Source organism: Tachyglossus aculeatus, chromosome 17 (genome assembly GCF_015852505.1).
Source record: "Tachyglossus aculeatus isolate mTacAcu1 chromosome 17, mTacAcu1.pri, whole genome shotgun sequence".
Lineage (NCBI taxonomy): Eukaryota > Metazoa > Chordata > Mammalia > Monotremata > Tachyglossidae > Tachyglossus > Tachyglossus aculeatus.
Window position 1 is genome coordinate 23,057,747 of NC_052082.1, and position 18,559 is coordinate 23,076,305.

Below are 18,559 nucleotides of genomic sequence, written 5' to 3' on the forward strand. Positions count from 1 at the left end.
TCTTGGAATAAATTATCTTTTTCCAGGGTGCCACCAATTATTTCTCTAGGTGAGACAGCCAACTCAATTACAACCTCCAATTCAGAAAATGGAGCTTTGACTCATTTATCCTCCTGCATCTCCAAAGTATCCACTCAGTCAATAATGATTGAGTGCTTACTGTGTACAGAGCACTGTACTAAGCACTTGTGAGACTACAATATAACAGAGTTGGTGGACACTTTCCCTGCCCAAAATGAGTTTAACAGTCTAGAGAAATACTTGGACATAGCCTAGGTTTCCCGCTTAATTGATACCACCTAGATCGATCTGTCCGTCTCTGAGGACAAGGTGGGCAGACTTTATAGGAAACCCAAATCTGATGACAAGTTTGTGAGAGGTCTAGAGATGTAGGAAACACAGAAGCACATTTTAAGTTGAAATTTTTAATCTCATCCTCTCTTTGAAAGATCTTGATGTTGAACCTACAATGATGACTTATTCTGTATGTTCCTCTGTCTTTCAGTACCTAAAACTCTACCTCCTTAGTGTTGACTTCAAGTTCTTCATCAACACTCTCCATTCACTCTTCATTCCTCCCAAGTGATCTTCTAACTGTACCCAGCTCTTGACCCTCCTGCCTCCATCCATTCACTTAGATTCTCCCCCAGCCTGGATCTCTTCTTCTCCACAAATCCACAGGACTCCAGTCCTCCCTAACTTCAAACTGCTCCTAAAATTTTACCTTTTCTGATAAATCTTCTCTACTCAGTGTCTGCCAAACTGTACCTGACAGTCTTGTGCTTTTCAAGGAATCAGGTCTAAACTAGTGGAAATGAAAGATTTTGGGTCACTGTTCAATTTTTGTATACCACTAAAACAAACTGTTTTGTGAGCCTACTTCTTTGAGGACTCTCTGCTCCTCCCAGCAGAAAAGTGGAGGGTTTAGGATTAGAATCTAGGTCTTTGGCTCCCATGCCATTGTGGCACCACTTTCACATTTACCCAGGAGCTTCTTTATAGCCTATGTATTTATACCCTATCTTAGCACTTTCACACATGATAGACTCTTTGGATGTTTCATGATTTACTTGGCTATTTCATCCTGGCATATTTGCCCTAACACCTCTCTGATCCTTGTTCTTTCTATTGCTGCCACAATTTGTTAATACTTTGGTATGTCTCCTAGACATAGAACATGTATTTTACTTCTACTGGACTTTCCCAACTGTTTAATACAGTGCTTTGCACTCTAGGTGCTCAATAAATATTAATCCTACTACTGCTACTGAAGTGTACCAAAAATTTAGAGCTATGGCAGCAGATTTAAGAGCATAGTTACATATGTGCTTTTCTGGTGCCAATGCACAAAAATGGCATTTAAATTGCTCTCACATAGTATGGATTAATTCATTGGTTGCGGAGTATGGTACCGAAAATAATTATCTTGCCAGGTATACTAGTTGATTACATTTCAGCATATAGTTCTCATAACTAAAAGTCAACTACTATTCACCTGCCATTCGTTTTATATAATGTTTTGGGGTTGGACTTTCCCTTGACTGCAGAATAATCAGGTCTGCTGCTGCAGAATGGTGAAGAGCTATTGAATAACCTGGGTGGAAATGAGGCAATTCCCAAATCCACATCAGAGGCTATAACTTCCTGTAGGTCTAGCTGGTGATAATACTATTCAAAGCTGTTCATGTGCTTCCTCCTCCCATTTTGGATCAAAGCCTCCACTTAAAAAAGAAAATGAAAATTCAGCAGTGAGAATCAGGGGTAAATTGGAGGGGTTTTAAGGGTTTGGCTCAGTCCCCAAAGCAAAGAGGTTGAAAATGAAACTGCCTTTAAAATTCAAATTTCAGAAGGGGAGGTACACAAGGACTGAACAGGATTTAAATGTTTCATTTTTGTGCTGCCCAGCTCCTGGCTATAATGGAGAGAGAAGACTTTGGGTCCAGGATGGCCTAGAGGAAAGGGCACAGGATGGGAATCAAAAGATCCTGCTTCTAATCCTTGGCTCCACCACTTGACGACTTCTGTGTGACCTTGGGCAATTCACTTACCTTCTTTGTGTCCTAGTTTCCTTATCTGAAAATCAGAGATTAAAGACCGGTTCTCCCTCCCTCTTAGATTATGATTGGGACTAGGTCTAATCCGATTGTACTGTATCTACCCCAGCCCATAGTACAATGAAACAAATACCACAGTTATTCTGAATGAAAACTACCTTCCAAGGTTCAGTCCATGGGAATTCAAATTGCCTCACCTAAATCTGGGCCATGTGAATGGAAGAAAGAAGAAAAGCAGCATCAATAATTCCCTTTAATTCCCAATGGCAGTCAACATCAGCATCATTTGCCCATAACAAATGCAGAATATGATTGGCAATACAATCTATCATATGTGGATATCAAAAAATTGATTACAGATTCAAAACAGAATCATATAGGTTTTTTGCAGGCTTGTGACAAATACTTTTTTAATCTTGAAAAACCTTTAACTGAAATTTTGACTTTCCTCATTATTCCTTATTTGTTCCTGTTTTGTCAGACTCATATGTTTTCTCAATTAAAAATAACAATAAATAAATAAATAAATAAAAAGACAGAAATAAAAAGACATTCCCAGCCGGTTTGGTTTGATACACATTGGTTTGGGGCTGGGCCTGGTGTTCTGAGCAGAATGAAAGGGCAGTACAGAAGTAATTTCTGACTTCCCATTGATGATCTCTGATTTTGTGGCAAGGCACCCTGCTTTCATTTTTCTTTAAGTCATTATCTGTAAAATGGGTTAAATTCCAAGCTAAATTAACCATTTTACCAATTTTGCAGTAGGAAAGAATCACCATTCACACCTTGTTCCAGAAAGAAAATCACCCAGGGAAGTACAAGGGCCCAGAAAGACCCACTGAGCAGTTTTCAGATTATCTAGCATTTTTAACAAAGAGCAGTAAATAGAACACCTAGATGTCACAAAACAGTAATAACGGCTTTGAGTTTTGTGCTACTTTATTAACCATGTTCTTCCCCACCTACTAAGCCTTCCTAATAAAAAGCCAACTTCTCCAAGATGAATTCCCTGATCACTGTCCACCTTTCTGGCCATCATCCATTCCCCTCAGCTACCTCAGTATTGGGGAGAAAACTAAGCGCACAATAAATACGATTGAATGAAAAGAGCAGACCTATCTTCAAGTTTAGTATCTACTGGGTGCAAGAAACAGACGGAAATTACTAAAAACTTGAAAGAACAAATCCAAATGATAATGACCAGAGTGAACAGTTCATTAAATTGATATCAGGTATATACTTTAGTGTTGAGGAGAACTTTCTCTCTTTATGCAATAGGCTTCCAATACAGCGTTGTGCACACAGAAGGCCCTTAGGACTGTACAGTGCTCAGTACAGTGTTCTACAGACAATGGATATTTAGTAAATGTTTCTGTTACACTGATTATCAGCAATTTGAGATTGGTCTGTATTTCTTCACAGACTCAATCCTACACTTCCCTTGGCTATGCTTTCTTGTAGCCAAGGTGAATCTTCCTTCTCCCAAACTCCCAGGGGAGAGCTTAATGAATAGAACAACAGACCATGTGAGAGTCTTAAATGTGGTCAAAGGTTTATTCCTGAGCCACATTTTTCATCCACTGAAGGTCAGCTCTGAGGGGCTAATTACCTGTGGTGGGTCTCTTCCACACTTTCTTTTGTGGGTATTTTTAGATTTTGTTAGCAACTTCTTTCTGAAAAGGAAAGGAAGCACTGAAAAGGAAAAAAGTTTTTTTTTTTTTCATTTTGTTTCATCTTTTCAGCAAGCATGGTGAGTCTGTCCTACTCAAATTGGACTAGGACAAAGTGTGGAGGAGGGAGAGAGGAGGTGGAAGGTGGAGAAGGAAGGAAGGGGGAGATGGGGAAGAGGAGTGGGAGAGACAAATACTTGCTTAAATTCACCATATTAAATTGAAACTTCTTTGTAGGCAGGATACCTTTGGAGGTTTGTGCTTCCACAGAGACACTACTGGATAAAAAGAGGCAGTAGAAAAGGGAGTTCAGTGTAAATCAAGAAATGATGCTGTGGAAGTTTACTAACCTATGGAAAGGATAGATAGATTCTAAGAAGGGAAGGAGTTATTTAATGTAATAGTCATGCTTATTTATGTGTGATTATATACAGAAGTCATTTTGGGGGAGTCATGATAAGAACAAACCTAACCACCTCTTTCAGTTTTCCATAGGGTTCCTCTAGAATCCATCAATAACACAGCTCTTCAAAACATTATCTCTCCAATTGTCTTATGAAAAATTTTCATTATTTTACAGTTGGCTGTGGAAAACTCTACCAAGTGTACATCACTTCTAAATTTTCCTCAAGGCTACATCCTGAATATATTACCTTATGATGCCTTAAATCCCGATCCCCGCATGCTTCTGCTCTTATCACCAGTCACGATTCAAGGAGGAAACTGGCTTCTAAGGAAATGTGTTCTGGTGGCACACACCCCAGAAGGAAGGAAGCAGCAGCTTGGCCAAGAAATGAAAACTCTGCAGCCACGTGAGAAGAACTAAGAAGCCTTTATTTCCTTGATCAGGAGAGGCTGGGTGTAAGTCAGAATGTCAGGTGGGCAGGAATTGGAAGAGGTGGAGTTTGGAAAGGATCAGTGCTTTATTGGAAGTAATGAAAACGGCCTATCCAGCCCTAACCAATTAAGTCCATTTTGGAACCATCTGATTAGGGGTAGCCAGGGAGATTAACAATGTATTGGCTCCTCCCGCTAGTCATTCAACTGGAACAGCTGTCATAACCTGCTGAATTTTCAGTTCTAAATTGGAGTGACCTACTATCTCTCTGAAAGACACGCAACTGTGCTCACGCAGTATGGGAAGCAGAGTAGCCCACTGTAAAGAGCACAGGCCTGAGATTCAGAAGACCTGGGTTCTAATCCCACTGCCCTCACTTGCTTGCTGTGTGACCTTGGGCAAGTTAATTAATTATGACATTTGGTGAGTGCTTACTCTGTGTCAGACACTAAGCACTAGAGTAGATAAAAGTTTATCCAGTTGGTCAGTCCTGTCCTATATGGGGCTCACAATCGAAGTAGGAGGGAGAACAGAATCCCCATTTTAGATATGAGGAAACTGAGGCACAGAGAAGTTAAGTGACTTGCCCAAGGTCACTTAGGAAGCAATTGGCAGAATGGGGATTAGAACCCAGGTCCTCTGTCTCCAAGGTCCATGTTCTTTCCAATAGGCCACATCTCAGTGCCTCAGTTTCCTCAGCTGTAAAATGAGGATTAAATACTTGTTTCCTCTCATATTTAGACTGCTCCATATGGGACACGGACTGTGTCTGTCCTGATTATCTCATCTCTACCCCAGTAATTTGTACTTTGCTTGGCACATAAGCATTTAACAAATATTATTATTATTATTTAAGTTGGAATGGTAAGATACTCACAAGATGCCCATGTGAAATCTGGGGGCTCACTTCGCTTGGTTGCGATATTCGCATTACAATAATAGCCTTGATAATATTCTTTTCAGAAATCAAATTAAGCCACCTGAACCAGACATTGTTCCTTGAAGCCATTCACTGAGAGTCATAAAATGGAGTTTTTTTTTTTTTCTAAAAGGAAAGGATGACTTTCAGTTTACAGCCTGGCTAAAAGGAAACTAGGAAAGGGTCAGGAATCTTCAACTATATTGGAAATGGAGTTTCCTTGAGTGGGAATGTTGGGTAGGAAACAGGAAAAAACCAAAGATGGTTATCTCTATAATGACAGTCAGTTCTCCTCTAATGCAGGGTTTACATCCTTGAAGAAACTCACATTGAAGAAAACAAACCTTATAATATTCATGGCTTGGAGCGTGCTAATTAGGAATTGCAAGCACACAACTGTTTCTTATCAACATGTTCTATAACAAACAAACACGTATCGGTAGAACATTACCTTAATATCTAAACTTGCTTTGTAGAAGGACTGAGTGTGTTCCTATTTTCATAACCACAACAATATTTGTCTCAATTAGTGAAGTACTTTTATTATGCTTTAAAATGTTATTTTACAACTTAAGTCTTCTGTAAACTGGGAAATGGCATGTTAAATCTTAGCTGGCCTGGCTATTTATTTTTTAATGTATTTGTTAAGTGCTTACTATGAGCCAGGTACTGTTTTAAGAGCTGGAATTAGATACAAGGTAATCAGGTTGAACATGGCCCATGTCCCACATGGAGCTCACAGTCTTAATCCCATTTTACAGATGAAGTAACTGGGGCACAGAGAAATTAAGTGACTTGCCCAAGGTTATACAGCAGACAAGTGACAGAACTGGGATTAGGCCCAGGTCCTTCTGACTCTCAAGCCCATGCTCTATCCGCTCAGTTTTACACTTGGTTCCTTTTAAAGCTCCTTTCCTAGTCCCATCCCATATATCAATCCACTGCCTTGATCATTCTTGTAAGATGTTGTACTAAACACTTCTCCATACTCCTCAAAAACTCCAGTGGTTTTCCATTCCTTTCTACCTCAAGCAGAAATTTTTGGTCGTTGGCAACCAAGGACACAATCATCTCTCTATGTGCCAAGCACTGTTCTAAGCAGTGGGGTATATACAAGGTAATCAGGTTGGACACAGTCCCTGTCCCACATGGGGCTGACAGTCTTAATGCCCATTTTGCAGATAAAGTAACTGAGGCACAGAGAAGTTAAGTGACTTGCCCAAGGGGAGCCCTAAGGGTGAAGGGGTGAAGAGGCCCAGGACTCTGCCCCTACCAGGTGTGTGCAAACACACACACACACATACACACACAAGAGTCCAGTAGAGAAGGAAGTGAGAGACTCTAAACATATTCCTCAGCCACTTGTCAATTTTTCCCTCTTTTCCCAAAAGAGGAAAGTTCCATGAGTTTATTTATTTTGCACTTCATATTCTAGGAATCACAAAAAGTCAGTGACATCACCGGCTCAGAACAGAACGGTTTATTTTCTCTCTATCCTCCTTTAAATATGTTTATCTCATATGTTGGATCTTGGAGCAGTTTCTACAGCAACATACTTGCATTCCTTATACTTTGTTTCATCCTCTGTCTTGTTTATCACCAGAGAATCAGAATTTAAATGGAATCTTATCCCAGAAGCCTTAGTTCGGACCCTGTACTGTGAAAATGCTGCTTTCCCTATGCAATCATAACATGAAGCTTGGTTTTCTTTACTTGACCTGTTTCTATACAATATTTCTCATGAATGTTATTAAAACTCTGAGTTGTGCAACTTTTTAAATTCCCTAGAGCTCTACTAAAAAGTTAACCTCAACACAGCAAAACAAATGTTACCTCATTGTAATATTCCACTGCTAGAATGGGAGACTACTTTGTTCCCTAGAGCAGTAGGGCAGAAAACAAAGTCAGATCCAAGGCACCAGTGTCCTTTAGAAAATCAGTGGCATTCACTGAATTTTTTAGGGGACATTGGGGCACTCTGTGAGGTGGCAGGGATCATACCTGTCTATGGTAGATTCTTCAGGAAACCTCCTAGCCCATTCCACACTAACTAATCTTCAAAGGACTGCTGAGATGTAAAGAGTGAGGCTGGAATAGTCTGGGAGATAAGCAATGCCTAGATTTCCAATCTTCCCACTGGGGCTGAGGTCCTGGACAGTGCACAATCTGGAATTAGAAAAGATGTCAGATAAACTGCCTGCTTCATCAGTTTAAATTAGGCTCATCAGAGCACAATGCCTGGAGAGGGTTAATGTACCAACTAGGCTTATGACTAATAGAAAACAAACCACCCCCATAATAGTAACAATAATACTAATGATGGCATTTATTAAGCACTTACTATGTGCAAAGCGCTGGGGAGGTTACAAGGTGATCAGGTTGTCCCATTTTACAGATGAGGTAACTGAGGCACAGAGAAGTTAAGTCACTTGCCCAAAGTCACACAGCAGACAAGTGGTGGAGCCGGGATTCAAACCCATGACCTCTAACTCCAAAGCCTGTGCTCTTTCCACTGAGCCATGCTGCTTCTCATGCACTTTCAACTTAGCACTGAGCACTCATGCACCCCCATGCACTTAGTACAGTACCATGACCCCCAAAAGAACAAAATAAATACCATTTATCGATTGGTTGATAGAGAGGGTGTAACTATTGACTTTGACACTATGTGGAATGGGCTGAAGCTAGATATCAGACTTTTCAGCCACCCCACCTTACACCATCAGTGTCATTGCCTTGGTATAGAAAGGCCGCTCTGAATGTAGAAGACAGAGATATTCCTCTCACTGTAGTCCAGGGGCCCTCACATCTACTCTTGGGTCCTGTAGCTATGTCTGGGACTTGGTTAATTTGGGGTCCTTAACTAAGATTTGATGCTACATCTCTTTTGGAAGCAAAGGATGAGGAGGCCACCCCCGTGGGTGAACAGTGGCCTTTCTCTGTCACATGGAGAGGCTTGCTCCAGGGCATTTCAGTATTGAGCTTCCTCAGAATTGGACACTTCATTTTTTTCTGACTCTGCCTTTTCTGGTCTTTCCCTCCCTGAGACTCATTCCCAAAGGAGCCCTGAAATCTAGGGATTATATAGGTGAAGCTACAAATGGGCACCCAACAAATTCTCCCTGCTACAGAGGGGACTTTCTCCATGTTACCCAAAGTCTGTCAATTCTTTCAATCTTTGCTTTCCCTCCTCATCTTTCCTTGCTGCCCCCAGGAAGGTATTAAAGGCTCAGAAGTCTTGCTCAACCACAATAAACTGAAAATTCAAATGGTATCAAACTCACCTTTAGTCAGCTAGGGGGTTGGGGTCATGAGCACAGGTAACTTAGGTATGAGTTGAAAGGGAAAATGGACATCAGCAAATCACTGCATCCTAAAGCTGGAAAGTCCTGGGGAATTTAACCAATTCAACAAAAATCTTCTCTTAACATGAAAAAACATGGGCAGAGCCAATAGTCTAATGGTATGATTATTTAAAAATGGGGAAAAAATTTAAAAAATCCAGCAAGGTCTAGGCCTCAAGAAAACTGGATTTCTGAAGCTGCCTAGCACACAGAAAGGCCATTTAAAATGCATTGTCTGTTTAAAATTCCTACATTGCTCGGATGCCTGGTGCAAATTCATTTTGTCAGCCAACGACATAATTGAGCATCCACTGGGAACAGAGTCCCATGCTGGGTGTGATTTTAGTTTTCCTAGTTCTCCTACATAAGGCTAATAAATGCTTTGGACTAAATATGAACAAAATGTTTGTATTCTTATCTCTAGTTGGTCCATCATGTAAAATAAACTGAAAAACCAGTTTTTTCCAGTAAGAACAGAATTTCCACTGATAGAAATTTCACCTAGAACACTTTTCACCTACAGTGTATATGAGTAACAATGTCCCCAGGATTTCATTACACCAAGGTTTTAAAGTTTAAAGGTTTTCTAGCGATAACCAGTGGAGGAAGTAAACTGGAATGGGCTGGAGTTCAGTTCTGGTAAAAGAAAGATGTCTGGGATGGCCTCAGTGTGGCCTAATGGAAAGAGCACGGACCTGAGAGCGCTTAGTACAGTGCTCTGCACACAGTAAGTGCTCAATAAATACAATTGATTGATTGAGAGTCAGAGCATCAGAGTTCTAATCCCAGTTCTGCTTCGAGCAGCTACCAAACTCGATGAAACTGAGTTCTGGCAGCAGGATAGCTCCCCTGAACATGGGTTCAGCTCCCCTACCAGCGTGACTCAGTGGAAAGAGCACAGGCTTTGGAGTCAGAGGTCATGGGTTCAAATCCCAGCTCCGACAATTGTCAGCTGTGTGGCTTTGGGCAAGTCACTTAACTTCTGTGTGCCTCAGTGACCTCGTCTGTAAAGTGGGGATTAAGACTGTGAGCCCCCGTGGGACAACCTGATCACCTTGTAACCTCCCCAGCACTTAGAACCATGCTTTGCACATAGTAAGCGCTTAATAAATGCCATGATTATTATTATTACCAGGGGCTGGGAAGGCAAGAGAGTGCATTCCAGAGTCCTGAGCTTGCCTTGGCAAACACACCTCAAACAGTGAATCCCTCTGAGCAAATAGTACATTGTAAGATCTGTCCCAGCAAGAAAATACAGTTCATGTAGTTTTGTTTGAATGAAACGTTTCTCGAAAATGGACCTACTCAATCAATCAATCAATCAATCGTATTTATTGAGCTCTTACTATGTGCAGAGCACTGTACTAAGCGCTTGGGAAGTACAAATTGGCAACACATATAGACAGTCCCTACCCAACAGTGGGCTCACAGTCTAAAAGGGGGAGACAGAGAACAAAACCAAACATACCAACAAAATAAAATAAATAGGATAGAAATGTACAAGTAAAATAAATAGAGTAATAAATAAGTAATAAATATAAATAAAAATATATAAATACTCATCTTTGTCCTTGAATTCACTCCTCCTAACTTTCCCATCTCTGTTAATCACATCATCATGCTCAATGTCCTTGAAGTCCACAACTGCTATTAATCTAGATTCCTGTCTTTCAATTCTCACCTTTAACAAACTGCCCAATCCTACCAGCTTTCCTTACATAATACCTCCCATATCCACCTCTTCTTTCTTACTCAAACAGCTATTACCTGTCTAAATTGTAATCATATCACTAGATAATTGCATCAGTAGTCTTTGTGGGTCTCTTCACTCCCTTCCAGGCCATTATATGCTGCTACAGGCACATCAGTTTACATCAATCAATTAGTCAAAAGTATTTATTGGGCACTTATTGTGGGCAGAGTGTTGTGGGCTGAGAGAGTACAGTATAGCAGAGTTGGTAGGCGTGTTCCCTGTCAGTGTTGCCTAGTGGATGGAGCACAAACCTGGGAGTCAGAAGGACCTGAGTTCTAATTCTGGCTCTGCCACTTGTCTACTGTGTGACCTTGGGCAATTCACTTAACTTTCTAATGCCTCAGTTACCTCATCTGTAAAATGGAGATTAAGACTATGAGCCCCATGTGGAATAAGAACTCTACCCAACCTGATTAGCTTGTGTCTACCCGAGTGCTTAGAACAGTGCTTGACACCTAATAAGAACTTAACAAATATGATCATTATTATTATTATCAGGGAAGTAGTGTTGCCTGGTGGAAAGAACACAGGCCGGAGAGTCAGAGGTCCTGGGTTCTAATTCCAGCTCCACCACTTGTCTGTTTTGTGACCCCGGGCAAGTCACTTAACTTCTCGGAGCCTCAGTTCCTTCATCTGCTAAAGGGGAGTTCAATATCTGTTCTCCTGCCTACTCCTGACTGTGAAACCCATGTGGGACCTGATTACCTTGTATATACCCCAGTGGTTAGAGCTTGGCACATAGTAAGAATCGCATGAATAACACATAAGCATTATTATCTCCATCTATTATAACTCTATCTTTTGTGGTTTAAAAGAAAATCCCAGAATCAAAGCTGCCTAGTTAAATTGATTAATCTGATTTCGTTTCTCCACATGTTCTTTGAGGTATTTAGCCGAAATGTCCCCATTTCCAGAATACCGACTGACAGATACATGAGAAAACAATTATTTTTGACATCACAATGATTTATTATATTAACCTATTCATTAAATTGTGCTTTACATCAATGAAAATCATCAATGCTACAAACTATCTTTTTAAAAGGTGATAATGCCACAATACAATCTCCTAATAGCAGAGTTTATACATATTATTGCACATAAACTACAGAAAACATTTCCCAAGGAAAAATAATTTACTGTCCATTTAATACTTACCCCTTCACCTAAAACATGGCAACAGATGAAAAAAGGATGAATTTTCCTTTCAACACTTAATTGAAGAATTCATGAAAAACAATATAGTCCAAATCCTGCAAGTGCATTGGAATCACAAAAAGGGTGAAATGATCGGGCAGAAACTAAGTAGTGAATAAAATGAGGGACAACAATCAAAACACAGAAAAGCAATGTTTCTCAAGAATAAGTCATTGCGGTCATCAGAAAGGATCCAGAATTGTCACTGCTGACACCTGGAACTCAGGGACCATAGAACAGGAATGTTAAGTGTGCTGACAGTTGGGATACCAAAAGGCAGTAGATCTTTGCCTATAATAATAATAGTGGCATTTATTAAGCACTTACTACATGCCAGGCACTGTTCTAAGTACTGGAGTGAATGCCACTTTTAAGACACCCCAGTCAACTGCTAAACACTCTAGAATTTTGAAATTCAGAGTAAGCCAGGGTGAGCAAGGTAGAGTGGGAGAGGATGAAAACTACCTGCTTGGAAGCGTAGATAGAATTTCCATTTATGACTTCCACTGTAACAGGTACATCTGGGTGATGAGATCTGAAGAGGTAAGCGAACATGGAAATTAAGAGGGGCATGGGAAAATTGTGTTGTTTTTGGATCTTTTTCATAGAACCATTGGATTACAGAGTTAGCAGTAATCTCAAGATATTATCTGCTTCATTCTCCGCTTCCAGTCATAGAAATAGCTTAATCCACCTAACTCCAACATATCCCAATTCCGGCAATATATCCCAGAACCAGGGCAGTTTTTATTTTTAATCAATTGTATTTGATTAGCCAGGTCAAAGTAAATTTGCAGTTGAATCAATTTCTTGACAAATCATCTAACATAAAGCTAGCTGAAAAGAAATCTTCTAATCATCCAAAGTTTTTGAAACAAAAAGTGAGTCAAAATGAGACACTCGACCTTGTTCCCAATAACTTTCCCTCATGACTTTTGGACAACAGTCTGTTCGGACTGATTTTGATTTATGGACCTTCAAAGATTTCAGTTGTTAAGAGGTTTGTCTTTCATTTAGATGGATGGTCATCAAACTGGTTGCCTGTCAGGTCTTTTATTCTCATCTTTTCCCTAGCCAACAGGAACAAAATAATTCAATAGAAATTGGATGTTCTTAATTTTTTTTGTTATTTTAGGGACAGCTGATCCTAACATACCTGAAGAAGATGTGGGATGCAAATCAGTGGGGTGATGCTTTATTGGGTAACCAGCAGGAGATGTGAAGTATAAACCTGGCAACAAAGTAATGAAACACTGTCTCAGGCTATTGGACACTGGGGCTAATTTGGGAATCCCACCAGTCTATAGATACATATAAAGTGACAAGCACAGGACATGAAGTACAATACGGGTAATTGGCCTAGATTAGGGAACAACTATAACACAAGAAATGGAGGATTGGGGATGGAGAGTGACGAAAGAGTGAATGAAAAGGGAAGGAACAAGATACACATGGGGAGGCTTTTGTGAACTGAACATTTTTCTTGAAAATTTAGAAATGGCACCCAATCGATGGGAAGTTAGTCTCTTTAAAATAGGGACAACACCTAGTGGATTGTCAGTTGTGACATGGGACTATTTGCTTTGTCCTTTTTTCCTTAAAGTTGCTGGGATCCTTAGACCTCGGCAGTTTTATCTGGCCAGCAGGCTTAGCTCCTCTTGCATCTGTTTGTTTATTTGAATTAGCCTTCAATGAAAAAGAAAACGTCTTTCCATCTTATACTACCACCTCAGGAAGTTGACATGGGTCTGGGTAAGAATGAAACAGTGTAAGGAACTGAAATTGTGATTCAGGACCAACATAAAGAGATGGATTGCATGTCTCCCCAAGCCTCCTGTTACCATAGTAAGAATGCCACTATCAAATGGGTCTTCAGGTAGCTTGAAGATTAGATTCTGCATTCATTTACAGTCACATCCTTAAAGTGAATTTAATGGGAAAGTTCCAATGTTGAATATTTTTATTTTATTTTTTAAATTTTCCACCTACAGCTTAGTGGAGTTTCTCTCGGTGCTGGGTGGAAAGGTAATTTGCAGAGCCCATCTAGACAGGACATCAAGGTTGAAATAGCCAAATGGGAAGTTCTGCTCATCAATTCCAACTCCCACTCTTTTTTGGAAGCAAATTGTCTTCGTTGAAAATGCAGCTGTTTTGTCTGACTAATTCTTGCCTTTTCCTAGATGTCCCCAGGCAGCCCACTTTTCTTTCCTCTGATCCACAAGCAGGAGGGATGCAATTTCTGAGCCATGTTTTTGAAGATCTCTATTCTTATTCTATCACCGTCCGAGGGTAACTACTGAAGCCCAAATTAATGCCCTCATCAAACCACTCCTCTCCTATCTTCAAAACCCTGTTAAAATCAAATCTACAAGAAGCCTTCCCTGATTAGGCTGTCATCTCCCCATCCTATCTCCCTTCCGAGTCACCTCAACCACCACCACTAGGAAATCAGGCATTCACCTGACCCCCACCTACACAGCTCTTATGGATAGATCGTTAAACTTGGTTGATTCCCTTACCTGTAATATATTTTAGGGTCTGCTAGACTGTAAGCTCCTTGAGGGAAGACACTGTGTCTACTAACTCTATTGTATTTTACTCCTCCAAGCACTTTTATAGCGCTCTGAACAAACTAAGTGCTCAATACACATTCCTGATGAATTGAATGATTGATTGATTTAAAGTGTTGAAAAATAAAAGAGCTGAGTGTCTACTCCTGCCATTCAATGACACCTTTTCCCAATTGTTTAGGCCATGGACTCCAGTGAAGAACCCTGCAACAGACTGCCCCACCTCAAGCTCCTTTTAACTACCCTCAATGGGATCCTCCATGCTTCATTTATGTCATTTCTGAAGCAGTAATCTACCTTCCATGAATGAGTAATTACATTCAAATACCAAATCTGCACCCACATATATCTTGTGCAGCCTTTTGTGGTGCATCCCCATTGTGCATTTGATCTCATCCTTCAAATACTGAATTATGAAAAGGAAAGTGACTAAATCAAGCTGGTCTATTTCAAGTTAATGTCACTTATAATAAAATGCCCCTTTCTAACAGAGTTAGAAAATGTTCATTACTGGGTTTTATGCTTTCCTTGATCTTCAGTTCCTTTCAGTTTTCAAGAAAATAATTTTTAATTATGATCTCATTATCCACTATTGAAGAGCCTGTAGAAGTGTGTAAACTCTTTGTGAGCAGGGATTGTGTTTACTACCTGTTTTGTACATTCCCAAGCACATAGTACAGTGTTCAGCACAAAGTAAGTGGTCAATAAAAACCACTGATTGAATGATTGATCAAGTCATATGCGATATCTCCACCAGCACCTCTCCCACGGATAAACTTCTTTTGATGGTGGAACCAACCATTTCCTGCATTTCCATTACACTGCAAGCTCTTCAAAACGTGGACCATTATCTTGTACTACTTTTGTATTCTTCTAAGCACTTAAGTACATGCTCTCTACCCAGCAGTCACTCAATAAATATCATTGATTGATTAACTTATTTGACTCCAATGACATCAAAATCTTGTACTACTTTTGTATTCTTCCAAGCACTTAAGTACAATGCTCTCTACCCAGCAGTCACTCAATAAGTATCATTGACAGATTAACTGATTTGACTCCAATGTCTTTAAAATGATAAATCAGAAAGCAATGGAGTAATGATGAGAAAGGCTCGATCGTGATGACATTTCCAAGATTAACTCATGATTAAACTCATTTTTCTTGTGTAATAAATCACATTCAAATTCAGGCCAACAGAGGTGAAAGATGAGGGAATGAACCCTACTGCAACAGTTAAACTGATGGGTAAATGTCATTTTCTTCCTACTTGAAAATTTCTCTGAACGCTTGCAGAGTAACATGGTTTTCTCTCTTGTTCACCATATTCCATTTATTCTGATGACTTGACACCTGTCCACATGTTTTGTTTTGTTGTCTGTCTCCCCCTTATAGACTGTGAGCCCGTTGTTGGGTAGGGACCGTTTCTATATGTTGCCAACTTGTACTTCCCAAGCGCTTAGTACAGTGCTCTGCACACAGTAAGCGCTCAATAATCATGATCGAATGAATGAATGAACATATACTGTACAAAGTTATTATGATGTAGATCGATTTTAACAGGATTTGGTTTTAACTCCAGCCCATTGGCCCTAGTCCCCTCTGTCATCTACAGGCCTATCCAAGACGATAAGATTCTACTCTGTTTAGTAATGCGGTTTGAAAGGCATTAAGAAAAACATCCCCCAGCTGGTTAAAAAATCAAGAAAACCTAAGATGAAGAGGGGCTGCGTCCACCTCAAGTTTCTGGCAGCCAAAGGGCTCATGACAACTCCCCTTAACCCCAGCCCAGGGTAAATCCACTGTCCACCGCACAGTCCGAATGTCCTATTTCCCCAGGGGAGGAGAGGGAGGCTATGTCACCATCGGACCACCTGACTGTTGTAGTCCTCTGTGACGGCTTCCCCAGTGACCCCATCCACCTTCTGCAATTGGTGGGTCTGGTGCTCTCGCCACAACCTCCTCTCTTCCCTCCTCTTCTCCCTATCCCTCTGGTGGTCCTGCTGTCTGGTGTAGTGGTAACGCTGCAGGAAAAGGTCCTTGGCGAACTCGTACAGCTGCACGTCCAGGAAGTTCAACTTCTCGATGCGCCGGCGGGTGCCCTCGTTGATGTCCACATTGGAGGCGCGGGTGATATTGAACTGGGTGAAGGGAGAGATGAACTTGAGGTTGAAGGTCCTCTCGAACAGATACTGTGTCTTCCGCTGGAATTCGGTGAGCCCGAAGAAGGCCATGTTCTTCAGGTTGTTCTTGGCGCTCTGCAGCAGGATGGCATTCCTCTCGCTCTCATTCATGAACGTCAAGTTGTAGCACCCCACCAGGCTGAGATCCGCCAGCATGCGGACTTGGCGGTTGTTGGCCAAGTTGTACCCGCATTCCATGAAGTCCCTCAAGAGGACCCCAGACCAGTCATCCCCTGAGTAGCAGGATGGCAGCTCATCTGGAGTCGGGCTTCTTCCATCACACATGTGCAGGGATGTCTTCCAGGTAGCACCTCTCTGGACGTGCTTCCATTCACTCAGGTACCGCGACACTGGATCTCTCAACATTGTGATGTAATAGAAGTTTCTGAAATAAATTGGGAAAAATTAATATTTTATAGTTGTTATTCTGACCATTGTTTCCTCTGGATTTTTTAAAATAAATTGAATTCTCCAGTGTTTGGACAAAGAAAATGTCCCAGCTGGCAGATACAATTAAGTATGGCTTCCATGAAGATTTATGTATGTTTCCTTCCGGTGAAAAATGACAGCCTGGATTTGGGGAGCAAAATTATTTTGTCGCCTACTTATTGTCTAGTCAGTCTCAGAAGATACTGCTGGATTTGCATTTCAGGAGACCCAGAAAGACAAATGAACTAGGTCGTTCTTCTTATACCCAACATTACTCACCCCTAGCAGTCCTTAGATCTAGAGCAGATCTAAAGCATGTTGGTCCATGGTCTCTCCTAGTGTAATCTACTTTATGGGTCTAGGATCACCCTGTCGACTGAGGGACCCCTTAGGGTAGGTAATGATGACATTTCCTTAGAAGCCATGGGACTACCCTAGTCTCCTAAGTCTCACTGAATCCAATGGCAAACTTGGACATTTGGTTCGAATTCTGCTGCATAACTTCTCATGGAATCTGGCAATGCAAGAAAGGAAGCTTTAAAAATTCCTCTATAAAACCCAAATACATCATTCATTAATTCCAGATATATATATGTGCTTATACAGATATACGATATGTATGTATATAAACACGATTGAATGTATGAATGAATCCGTAAAACAAAGGGGATGCTACTGTCCACCTGGTTAATCTGGCCACTCAGACCTCTCAGTTACCTGGGTTGCTGCATCCCCACCTGATGAAAATTATCTAAGAATTAAAAGGCTGTTGTGTGCTACCTCTTTGTTGGGGCTCAGAATGTTCACTGAACTAAAGCTGCCAGGGAATTTTGCTGTGGAAACATGCCCTGGGCCTGCCTGCTAATTGCCTGGAAAAGATTTGGGTCGACAGATGCTGTTTAGGGGTGATATTTGCCCCTTCTTCTGCATAAAGCTTCCCTTCTCATAAAAGTTCTCTGGGGTTAGGGGAACAGGGAAAATTAAATTGCCCTATGCAAGCATAGCATCATGCAACTCACATTTCAATAACCAGTCACTGGTATTTACTGAGCACTTACTGTGTGCAGAGTACTGTACTAAGTGCTTGGAGGACTACAATACGATAGAGCTGGTAGACACAATCCCTGTCCACAAGGAAGTTATAGTCTAAGGAGGAGACAGAAATTAAATTACAGCGAGGCAAATTGGTAGAAGATAAGAATAGAAGCTCACTGTGGATAGGGAATGTAACTGCCAACTCTGTTTATTATGCTGTCCCACGAGCTTACTACAGTGCTCTGCACACAATAAATGCTGAATAAATACCAATGATTGATTGATAGATTGACTACAATTGCTGTAGGCTGGGGCGTAACGAATCCAGCCTTATAAAAATTTGCTAACCCACATTTTTTTTTTTATTTGCTTTATTCGTTTTACCTGGAAGGGTGAATTTTTGGCTGTCCCTGCCTAAATTCGGACTTTTTCTGGATTAAATGTATATTTAGAAGGCAAATTCTACTTCTTGTGCCTCAGTTTCTTCATGTACAAAATGTGAAGTTTTCAATGTGCCACCTACCTAGCAGACAGACTTTTCCATAAAGCACTCCTAAGAAGAAAAAT

The 18,559-nt window shown here is 40.7% G+C and overlaps 1 protein-coding gene across 1 annotated transcript in view; it reads right to left on the minus strand.

The window, feature by feature from the left end:
- Positions 1 to 15,820: 15,820 nt before the first annotated feature.
- The window catches only part of HS6ST3 (heparan sulfate 6-O-sulfotransferase 3), a 265,437-nt gene continuing 262,698 nt past the window's right edge, over positions 15,821 to 18,559 (minus strand). Inside the window, exon 2 of the mRNA XM_038759426.1 lies at positions 15,821 to 16,913. Coding sequence (XP_038615354.1) covers positions 16,205 to 16,913 — 709 coding nt within the window. The 3' untranslated portion in view covers positions 15,821 to 16,204. The remainder of the gene's footprint in view (positions 16,914 to 18,559) is intronic.